This window comes from Melanostigma gelatinosum (genome assembly GCF_949748355.1).
Source record: "Melanostigma gelatinosum genome assembly, chromosome: 22".
NCBI lineage: Eukaryota > Metazoa > Chordata > Actinopteri > Perciformes > Zoarcidae > Melanostigma > Melanostigma gelatinosum.
In genome coordinates, this window is record NC_136655.1 from 10611163 (window position 1) to 10622854 (window position 11692).

The 11692-nt window shown below is 44.1% G+C and overlaps 1 protein-coding gene across 2 annotated transcripts; it reads right to left on the reverse strand.

Annotated features, from left to right (window-relative positions):
* Positions 1 to 38: 38 nt before the first annotated feature.
* Positions 39 to 11578, reverse strand: LOC306795779 (dynamin-1-like protein). Of its 2 annotated transcripts, XM_079294403.1 has the most exons (19): positions 11397 to 11578; positions 10770 to 10911; positions 10204 to 10250; positions 10047 to 10118; positions 8324 to 8410; positions 7802 to 7964; positions 7526 to 7646; positions 7113 to 7244; positions 6376 to 6582; positions 6042 to 6162; positions 5697 to 5852; positions 5513 to 5602; positions 5277 to 5369; positions 4478 to 4531; positions 3501 to 3581; positions 2431 to 2562; positions 2229 to 2338; positions 1012 to 1171; positions 39 to 699 (listed from the first exon to the last, which is right to left on the reverse strand). In XM_079294403.1, the coding sequence occupies exons 1-19, from the start codon at positions 11496 to 11498 to the stop codon at positions 643 to 645; spliced, it is 2127 nt and encodes a 708-aa protein (XP_079150529.1). In that variant the 5' UTR covers positions 11499 to 11578; the 3' UTR covers positions 39 to 642. The 2 variants fall into 2 exon arrangements, with proteins under 2 accessions (XP_079150529.1, XP_079150530.1); XM_079294404.1 differs by lacking the exon at positions 3501 to 3581.
* Between the last annotated feature and the right edge of the window lie 114 nt (positions 11579 to 11692).

The window sequence follows — 11692 nt, forward strand, 5'->3', positions numbered from 1 at the left end:
AGTTTAAGAGTAAATTAATCCAAAACATTCACCGGGAATTAAAATATACATGTTTATTATTCTGGCCACAGTGCACTTCACATATAGGCAGTGATATGTAAACAATTTAACATTCTGATTGTGTCAGAATGATGAACTTTCTATACAGTATGGTGACAACAGTGCAAAAAATAAAGTGATTAAGTACAGAGAACTAACATTTGCTGAAACTCATGTATTTAGTTACACAATCTCACTATGAGGTTTGACACATGACAGCTACTCCTAAATGAAACAGTTGCAGATGAGCAGAATATTTAGAGCCTGAAGCTTTGTGGAGCTATCAAAACTCCCATTTCCATACTGGTTAATCGTATCAAACTAACTTTGGAGCCATGGGTGGCAACTGCAGTTTCTATACTTTCACCTTTTAACAGAAAGTGCATTTCCATATACTGTATACATTACCAAGTATTTTAAATAAACAATTAACTTACATTTCTTTCAGGTAGCTTACGAGACAATATGAGACCTACTTCAAGCAGGAATCAGAACAGTGCATTTTCTTATTTGCAAATCCAAACTTCATGTTCAGACATGAACGCGTGGAGCGTCGGTCCTTTAGGCATGATGAGATCGGGTTCAGCTCCCTTTGTTGATTTTTCACCACAGATGTGTTTCTCTGATCTCGGCGATCACCTGGCTAGCTTTCTGCAAAGCCTGTGGACAAAACAAAGTCAAACTACAATTAATGCCTCACAGTACAACCAGTCACTTTACATCCATGTCTGTCCAAAATGTCATAATTAGCATGTCAGTTACCTTGGACTCAAGGATTAACTGATTTTGTTGCTCAAAGCGTTCCTGAGACATGACAATAGGACGTACATGAGGTCAGAGTGAATCTAATCAGTTCATCCTTGAGTCCAGGTGGATGTTTGTAGAAATTCGCAGAGGCATACAACAATGAAGTGACTGATAAAGGATCCTCAATCATGGAGAACTAGACACTAAACAGTGGGAATCCGTTACCTGCAGCATGTCGGCGGCCTCCTTGCGCCGCTGGGCCATGTCCTCCGATTCAGTCAGCAGATCGTTGAGGAGGCCAGATTTATACAGCTGGCCGACGAGCTCGCTCTGGAGGCTGTCCTTCACATGGTTGACCAGGAAGTGCATCACTGCCTTTGGCACACTGAGAGGGCGAGAGGAAACAGACCGAACAGATGGCAGAGAACAAGGAGGCAAGATGGCCTGGTGATTGTGTTGTCCCCCAAAGATGGAGGGGCTCGGGTTTGGCCCACCAGGTGGCCGTGCTTGTAGAAGTATCAACAATATGGAAAATAATCAAATTGGTCAAATCTTATGAATTGATTGTTGTCGACGGTAATTGTCATAAGTATTTGTTATGGTAGGTCTATGCTTAGAGTTACAACCACATTGTGAAAACGTTATCCAGGGAGAAATTCTTAATGATAAGGGTGGCAATGTTTGATATTTTGGATATTGTGAATAAATCCCAATAAAATCCCCAAAACAATGTTTTCTCAATACTTTCTGACTTCCCTTTCCTGTCTGTGGCTTCGAGCCCCGAGCCTGTTGGTTCCTACAACTACTTTATCTTAAACAGTTCCTAAAACACATGGTTCAATCTTTGAAAAAGGCGAGGTCATATTTCTACAACAGCTGGGCACATTCGTTTTTAGCAAATATTACTCAAACAGGAGTAACTACTGCACTTGTTGGGGACAATTTTCAGCAGAGGATTAATATACATTTGGCGCATTGGTGAGTATCTATGACAGCAGGAGGGTGTGTGCGATATTGGCTCAACATTACCTACTAAATAAACTGTAGGTAATGTTTGACGTCGTGTAGCGGCGGCTCTGGTTAATATCTGACCCAGCCAACTCTAGCCAGAAATGAACAGTGTCGGCCTGGTACAGCATTTGCAAAGCAATCAGAACAACCTACTAACCTTACAACACAGCACTGCTATCACATGGGGGCTTTTAAAGTCGTCTCACTCATAATATAGAAACAATAGTTGTTGCTAACTCACAAACTCAGCGGGCACATGTCACAGCAAGCATGGTGATCTTCTTCTTCCTCTGATGTTAATGTTTCAAGACAAATCAGAACTAGAGACCACACTGCCATCTAGTGGTCTGACAGACTTCCTTTTCAAAAGCCACAGAGAAATAAGCTACATTCACCAGGCGTCTCGGTTTAAGAGGAGCTAGCCGGCTTACCTGTCCTGGATGTTCTTGCGGACGATGAGGAAGTAAGACTTGATGAGGCGCTCGATGACCTCACAGTCCCGCTGCTCACGTGATGACAACTTCCTGGCAACCGGCACAGGCTTCGGGGGAAAGAGAGGTCATGTTTTTAATCAATCGTTAAATACTGTGATCTTTATAAAGGGGCCATGCTGATCGGCTTATGATTAGTTACCACATCGAGCAGGTTAACAGCTCCTCTAAGGGGGCTGCCAGGTCTGGAGCCAGGGGCGTCCTCTCCTTTCTTCAGCATCCCCCTCCAGTTCCCCGTGCCATCCTGCTCCCCCTGGGGCCCTGCTGCTGGGGCCTGACGAGCCAGGACCACAAGAAACATGAAAATAAATGGTCATTAGGGTGCACAGGGAAACGCAAGGCAAACAGGCATGTACACACAAAAAAGTTCATAGAGAGGAAATTAACTATTACTGCACAAGTTAAAGAAAAAAAGTCTTGTTTTTTATTGACTGAAATGTAATGGTGCTTTTAGCTAAATCCTAACATCATCACAACGACAATAGAAAAGCTCATGTAAAGCAGATATAATGTTGATCCTACCAACAAGCTCAGTTTAGCATAGCTGACAAATGGAAATGTGAAAGATGGAGATGAAAAGTTAAGAGATTTGAAAGTTATTCAAATTCACACTGATGGGAACATGAATGGCCGTTACGCCGATCCATTCGATTGTTGCAAAACACAAATGTCAACCTCATGGTGGCGCTAGAGGGAAAGTCAGGGGATCACCAAAGCAGGTCGCTTTTGTCCTCTGGGGACCATGAATGTTTATAACATGTCAAGTCATGTCTGGACAAAAGTGATGGAGCGACCAACAGACCGACGGCTCGGCATCCCTACAGCCGGGAGCAGGTCTGCGAGTGCATATTTTAGGATAATTTCCAAACAGGCTTGGCTTGATGATGCACAGTAGTAGAACTTCCACGATCACATATTTCCGACAAACTAAGTACAAATAAAACGGGCAACCGAAGTGTTAAGAGGTTGGAAAAGGAAACGGGGAGAGAAAGGCATTTTCTGTGAGACAGGTGGACCAACTTTGAGGACTACAGAGTCTGCAGGAAACACAACGGTTGTTAGTGGAACTCCTCACAGGCTGAGGGAGAGCAAGACAAGAGCATGGCATCAAGAGACAAGGATGAAAGTGCATGCCAGCAGCCCATGCTCATCCATCCATCCATGCCCCACCATCAGCCCCGCACAGAGCCAGCGAGCTGCGTTTGTGCCCACCATGGCAACGTCCATGTCTTCTCCAGACGCAGAAGGCTCGCCAGGAACCTCAGTTGGGCGAACCGGGCCTTTGCCAACAGACTAGGCAAGGCAAGTTTATTTGTATAGCACATTTCAACAACAAGGTAATTCAAAGTGCTTCACATAAAACCATTAAAAGCATCAAAACATAAGGCAAAATAAATGGAGATTTTAAAACAATTAAAGAAACAGTGTAAGAAGTAAAATGCAGGAAATTGATTAATATATTAATTGAATGTGGTTCAATTAAAGGCAGCAGCAAACAGAAAGGTCTTCAATCTTGATTTAAAGGAGCTGAGGGTCTCAGCAGACCTGCAGCTTTCTGGGACTTTGTTCCAGATATGTGGAGCAGAAAAACTGAACGCTGCTTCTCCATGTTTAGTTCTGACTCTGGGAACAGAAAGTAGACCGGTCCCAGACGACCTGAGGGGTCGGGATGGTTCATAAGGTAGCAGCAGATTAGAGATGTATTTTGGCCCTAAACCATTCAGTGCTTTGTAAACCAACAGCAGGATTTTAAAGTCAATTCTTTGTTGGACAGGAAGCCAGTGCAAAGACATCAGAACTGGAGTGATGTGGTCCACCCTCCTGGTCTTAGTGAGGACTCGAGCTGCAGCGTTCTGAATCAGCTGCGACTTTCTGACGGACTAACAGGAATATGAGAGGAGGAATGGAGAGAGAGAGAGAGAGGGAAAAAGCACTGAGAAGCAATGTGGAAAGACGGTTGGCAGTTGAAAGTCATTTGAGGTGAGGAGAGGAGACTTTCTGAGAGGAGATGTGGGATAAAATTCCTCAATGGAAACTATTCACTGTTCACAGACCCTCGTCCTGTCGTGCCATGAACGACTAACACTGCACAAGCTCCCTTTATACGACCGGGGACTCTGCAGACTGCAACCAAACGTTAGAACACATGAGCTGCTGCGTTGTATTTTAAAATAAGCTTGTTCTTTTACCTTGTCCCTGGGCACTGCAGAGGGCAGCTCTCTCATTCGGTTTCTCCTTTCCTCCTTCAAACACACAAGAACACACGCTGGTTGAAAGAATAGTTTTCATTATAAAAACACTTGAACACATCTTAGGAAAGTATGTCACTGAAAGACTCAAAATGAAGTCCAATAAATGTTCGACCAACTATTATGCTCATTAAACATAAATGGTATCATGCCACGGTGTAAATTATTTTCTGTGTAATATATACAAATCCCACCTGGATGTTTTCAGCAGATTAATGATCTCATAAATAACAATAATGCAATTTAAATGAAGATGACATCCCTGTGGAAACAAAAAGGGCAGAATAATTTAAATACCCAACTGTGAACTTTAATACCTACTGAATAATTTATAGCATTGAAATATTAACCGTTTATATGGATGTGGTTTAGTTTCCCCTTTTTAAAAATTCCAGAAGGATATTTGGAAAAAAGTTGCTCAAATTCAATTGATTTCATTTCTGATCGAAACATTTTAAAAGTCAGGAAACATTTATGGATAAAAACGGATTGGCGAAAGTCAGACACCAAAATATGAGATGAAATATTAAAATTGTAACAATCAGGCTACAAAAGACAATTTGTCAGTCACATGATCCAAGTGTGTAATCTGCTTTACTGTCAAAACAAGAGAAAGCCAGAGCTTCATGTTTGAGCTTTTTTAGGTTCTCCTGCAGTGCCGGTTGAAGACCTGCCTGTTCAGACCGTTGGGCCTCTGGAGAAGCGCTCAAACAAACAACTTGCAGTTATGAGTACAGACCTCTATATTGTTATTCATGACCCCACAGGCGTCTGCAAAGTCGGGGTGTTTGGTGTTGATGTAGGCCAGCTCTATTGCAACCAAGTTATGCACCTGTGAAAAGAGAAAAAGGACAACTTAAGTTACCAAACTAACGTTGTGCTTCAGGTTCTCATTAAACACAGCAGCCTGAAAGATGATGACTGCAGGCAACGGAAGCACAAATGCAAAAAAAAGAGAGATGAACGTGATGGTACCATTTCATTGGTTACAGGCAGTCTCTTCCTCAAGAGGGAGGTGACCACTTCCACAATGGCCTCATGCAGCTTAGGGAATCTCTGCAGCTCCTGCAGGACAAAACATTATGAATATGAATGTCTGTGTGTGTGTGTGTGTGAGCGAAAGATCAACACGAGTGAAGATGTGAGCCTCGCTGTTTACCTGTGTGCTGTAGTTGCTGCAGTGCTGGATGATCCTCTGCATCTCCTCGTGGACGAGCTCCACGCAACGCAAGCTGGGCTCCTCCAGGCGTTTCACCTGCTTCTTCACCAACAGCTCGAAGGAAACCTCGGGCACAAACAGGGACGGACGCGGGCCCTGACGCGGGGGGGGGGGGGGGGAGCAGGGAGCTGCAGGTTAGCAACTATTACCCAGAGCTCTGTTTTAAATGAGCAACAAAGGCAAAAGAATAGACTGTAGCTCACAAAAAGAACAGAGCTGTGTTGCTTTACAATAGCTCAGTGAAGTAACGATGTCGTATTTCTGGAATGATGCAGCAGCACTCACTGTTGCGTTCCTTATGGCCGTTAGGATGTCTATGGTGCTGAGTCCTCCCAGAGAATCCACAGACTCCAATGTTCTGCCAAAGGTCTCGTGGAATATGTAACAAATTCTGGCTCCACCACACCTGAAAAACAGCAACGGGGGGATATTAGCTGTGATGTGAACCCCGTGGCCCACGCTCCTGTCAGCTCCTCCTCCGCCGAGGCTGCGCGTGCCTCAAATCACAAGTTGTATCGTATGAAATGATGAAACCGATGCAGTCGTTTTGCTCATTTTCACCGCGCTGGATCAACAGCATCACCCTGTGGCCGAGCGGAGGAGAGGCTCCGGTACTCACAGTTCTGCCGTCTCAATGTATTTGGCCGTGCCCTCGATGGTGTTGCAGTATTCTGTGGCGAACTTGGTGATGAGCTGGAGCAAGGTGGCGCTTTGGTCTTCCACGGGTTCACCGTAGCTGCTGAGCAGGGACTGGTACTGGGCTGCCAGCACGTTGATCCGTGTCTTCAGGTTGGGGAGGCAGTCTCTGATGTGATGCATCAGTAACCTGACATGACGGAGGTGAAGGGCAGAGGGTTCTGTGTTTATGCAGATATGAGCTGAGCGTCCATTGTTTAAATAAAAGACAATTTCTCTGATGGCTGTTATTAACAGCAGGGCTGCTTCTGACATGCTGACATAACTTCATGGGTCCTGGTTACATTCATACTTGTATATCTGTGTCGCATCTTATTCCTTGTTCACTCAGTCTTGGAAAAATGAAGAATTATATATATATATATATATATATATATATATATATATATATATATATATATATATATATATATATATATATATATATATATATATATATATATATATATCTTTTTCACAAAGACAGGCTGTGGGTACCTGGTGCACAGAAAGAATACTGCCGAGTAAAGTAGAATGAACGTAGCTACAAAGGAAGCACTCTGCACACTAATAGGCTGCAGAACTGTTTTGCATGCAAAACTGTTGATGCGGTGACACAATGGTTGTAAAATGGTTTACACCGATCGCACCATGAGCCTCCCATGTGTCGTTGAGGTTTACCTGTTCAGGGTTCTGGCCAGGTACTTGGTCCCGTTTCTGTTGGCAAGAGACGGATATTTCTTCTGCAGGAACGCATGTTCGTCTCGGATGGCATCGGCCACAGACTTCTTATTGTTGATGTCCAGCTGGCTCCTAAACGTTTAAACACAATACGCCATCAATTAGTCCTGGGCACTAAAGGAGATCAACAATAAATGCTGCTTAGAAGATCTTACATTCATCAACATCCCACAATGTATTCCATTATCACTGTAATCACAAGCAATAGATATCGATATACCAGCATTAAATATGTATAATAGTACACTCATCTCTATTGAGCCTCTCGTCTCCATCAGATCACACTCATCTCCGTTATGAGTGATGGATTATTTCATTATATATTCCGCAACAGTAAATGTGCTTGTCCAGACCTGTTGACTACTCCGATGAGGCCGAGTTTGACCGGAATGACTCTGCCCATCAGCACGTCCATAGCATCGGTGCCGGCGTCCATCAGGTCCAGCTTGGTGACCACAGCCAGTGTCCTCCTGCCTGGTGAGTCGCAATCATTTAAAAAGGTCATCATCTCGACGACAGGTACCGACACACAGCTGTTATTCATCATCTTTGTGCCAATGAGTCCAGTCGATAGCGGTTGATTTACATTGAAAGAAAGAAACTCACGATGGTGTGTTTTGTTTTCTTACCGTCGGGGTCGACCTCCCGGGCCACCTTGAGTGCCTCCGAGGTGGCCATGTCCGTGTTCGCCGCAGTGACGGCCAGGATGATGCAGTTGGGGTTAGCGATGTGCTTCAGGATTAGATCCTTTATCTGAACCTCGATGTCAACAGGTTGATCACCCACGGGCACCTGAAGGTGGCAATATCAATTCAAAGAAGAGACTCAATTTGATTCATTCGAGACTACAGCGGGGGGGGGGGGGGGGGGGGCGAACTAACGAGGCTGGAATCAAAGCCTGCAGACACTTTGGCTTTGACAGCGCCGGGTTTAGAAGCATCAAGAACGAGTTACAAATCCCCTGCAGCCTACAAATATTAGATACACAAAAGCAGAGACCAGACAGGGAAATGAACACCAGTGACCACGCATATCTGGTACAGCATTAGTACCTTTTAACAAAAAGGGAGTGTTGTATAACAGATTTCCCCAGGGGTACGAGGTGATCAAAGCCTCGGGGAGTAGGCAGCAGGAAGTACAGCGCGCGTTACCTTCGTGATTCCAGGCAGATCCACCAGCGTGAGGTTGACAACGTTCGGAGAGAATATCTTCAGATGAATGGGATCATCGCTGATCCCCTGCAGAGGGACGAGAAAAGAACAGACGCGTACGGAATGGAGTAGCTCAGCTGTGTTTCACAGGACGTGTTGAAATGTCTGTCAGTTCTGAAGATGGCAATATTAGAGGCGCTATCTGAACTCTCATGGTGCCGTTTTTCACACCGCTGGGTGTCTGCTATCGGCCCTGCTTGCACCTCTCGCGTTACATTCGAGCCACACAGCTGAGCACCCGGTTCTCGAAAAAAATAAATACCCAGCAATGTTTGAAAAACCCACAAAAAAATAACCTGCCTGCTGCGCCCCAAGCTCTGTTTCCTTTCGGCTCCATCTCTGTTTGGATTAGGATGAGAAGCTGGTTAATCGTGGTTTATCATGCAGAGGACTGAATAGTGTTTGATCCAGATGATTAAAAGAGCCTTTGAGGAGTTTGGAAATACTTTCAGTAAATCCACAAGTGTTGAACAAGCTTGTGGGTTTTTCAAAGATTTCCATGCATTTCATTTTTCAGAGAAATGGACGCTTAGCTCTGTGACTCAAATGTGACAATGACGTTATCAATATGAAACTTTTTTTAAATAAAGTGCTTTACAAGAAAACCTGGATAGAAATATCAAGATCCAGAACTGTACACAAGATAGAACAATCGAAATAGTTCTGATTGTGTAGTGTCAGCTTTATTTAAACGGAGAGGGTCTCTATTATCACTGACACTAAAACAGAGTGCTCTTAATGTAAAACCATAACTCCTCTCAGCTACTCAGATAACCATGGTAATGTGAATAACCCAAAGTTTTACAAAGCCACATGAAAGCAAGTCTTCCTTATCTTTGCCCTCCTTTCAGCTTTCTAGAAGCGTCACCAAACCCTTTGGGCGCCTGTAGCCTGAAGCTACGTGCCAGAAGATGCGGGTGTGATTTTCAACTGTGGTCTCAAATTTGATAAACAAACCGTGTAAGCTCTGCTGGGAAACCCAGTTTCCTCAGCTCGGGGCTATCTCCAAAGTCAGTCCTTAGCTCACATCCTCAGCTTTGGGGGAAAGAAGTTGTGTACGCTTTCATCTCATTGGGCCTGGATTACTGTAATTCTCTGTACATCGTGTGCTCGTCACTAATCCTTGGTTCGCCTGTAGCTAGCCCAGAACATGCACCTCGTTTTTTTAACTGGCAAAAGAAAGTAAGAATACATTTCTCATGCACCAAACCCCCATCCTTTACTGCTACAGCACTTAAAGAGTTGTGTATCTACAGTATATATGTTGCTTTGATTATGTTCTTATCACTCGAGACCTTCTAATTACTTCCACCCCCTTAATCACTTAGTCATCAAACCAAAACCTTCCGTCTATCCCACGCATCTTTGTTCAATTAGGTTGGTACGACTGAGACGGTTTCATATCATCTGAATCATCATTAGGTCCTTGGCTATCATGTGTTTTTTTCAATGTTTTGTCTGAAACACCATCACTATTTTTTAAGGTCCTTGCTCAACATCTCTTAATGAGTTTTATAGGCAAACTGAATTTACTACTAGACACGCTTTGTGAGGATAATATGCATCTTAGTTTTGTTTCCCACCAGCAGCACTGCCTGTGGTTGAGACCCAAACAGTTCCTCATTTAACAGTATAGATGAAAACCCCTCCACCCACGACTCACCTTATTATTCCCAGATTGTCGCTCCGTTTCATTTTCAATTTCTTGCCTGATTTCTTCAAAATCTGTGTAGATCTGCAACAAGAAATAAATGAAGAACATAAAGACATGCAAAGGTCTAGAGAGTAATACTTGAATATTTAGTTTCTTAAATTCATACCTGGTTTTTTGTATGCAGGAACTTGCCCCAGTGTTCACCTTCTCTGCCTGAGAAGCATAATAAAACAGTTACAGTTGTAGCATCGCATTCTCTAAAGGAGGAAAACGCAGGTGTTAACTATGACAACCTCAAAGTCAACCGCTACAGCTAAGCAAGCACGGATAACTTAAGGATCGACGCCTGGCGACATTTACTGGTCTGGAGAATAAAGCTGGAATCACAGGTGGGGCTTTGAGGAGGGGGGGGGGGGGGGGTCAGAACTAAGAGGAGAATCCATGTTATTGAATGTGAAGACATTTGTACAATGCACCTTTTGTTAAAGCACAGTGCTTTTTTCACTCCCTGGAACCTGCAAATGATTAGAAACACAGCGACAGAGACAGAACTTTAAAACTGATGACTTTTTTTCACACTGGAAACAAAAACAATGGGCCTGTTCCCTACATGTGGTTATTAGCCTAAAGAAAAGGGAAATGATGGGGACTAATATGTAAGAATCCAGCACAACATACAAACAATTGATGCAGAATCCAAAGACTTGGAGTTGGAGAGATTTTGATGCTTACCACCGTCATCATTTTTCCTCGCAGCTCCAGGCTCTACATGGACCAGTTGGAGGATGAGAGGTCGCCTGGTTACGACACCAGTCCCACGGGGAAGCAGGTCCCGGCCCACCAGGCTCTCCAGCACTGAGCTCTTACCACTGCTCTGGAGACAAAATACACAGATAAATATATGCGTTCGATGAGCAATGACCTGACGTTACATTCACTTTCTGATTTAACACACCAGGTCCATCAATGCCTGACATGGGACCATGCTGGATCAGGGCTACAGCCAACACAGCAACTTGTACAGTACTTTCTTCAAGCAGTGGCCTGGTTTTGGCTAACAGCAGGTAGTGTCTGGATGTGGCTCTTAAAATAGCACTGTTTGAAGATGATCAAAATAGATTCCACTGCCAGTGCAAACTTTGCAAATGAAATGTGCAGCAGTCGAGCACCATTTGCAGTGGGTTTTTAGCAGAGCTGCATTACCAAGGCCTCGGTGAAGCCGCAATTCATGTCTGACTATTTCTTAGTTCTCAGCATGTTGCAACATTTCTTCCCATAAGGCTATCTCTAACTGTGCATGGTTATCTAGCTAGCATGGCAGCCGCTAAATCACAAAGTGCACACAGTCAAGGCATTTACCTGATTCCCAACTACTGCTATCTGCGGGAGCTGAATGACATCCGCTCCCACTGTGTTGAACACATCTTGCAGCTTGTTTATCACGGGGATAAGAGCCTCCATGCTCGCGGTTTATGAGGGAAATGATAAACCAAACGTTAGCGACATTCGTGGTGGAGCCAAAGTCATTCAATGTCCCACCGACGCCACCATTACGACAACACCCACTGGCTGGACGATAGATTTTGTTTGGTGTTGGGAGTTGTAGTTCTCTAATTTGGAATAATAAGAAGAAGCTACAGGCCAGGCTGAGGAAA

Bases quoted from the DNA above. Each gene is read 5' to 3' on its own strand.
- LOC306795779 (XM_079294403.1), bottom strand. From the start codon at position 11,498: ATGGAGGCTCTTATCCCCGTGATAAACAAGCTGCAAGATGTGTTCAAC. The intron at 2,563-3,500 runs GTGGGCACAAAC...CTGGCTCGTCAG, and splicing joins AAGACATGGACGTTGCCATG to GCCCCAGCAGCAGGGCCCCA. The intron at 2,339-2,430 runs GTAACTAATCAT...TTTCCCCCGAAG, and splicing joins CTGTTAACCTGCTCGATGTG to CCTGTGCCGGTTGCCAGGAA.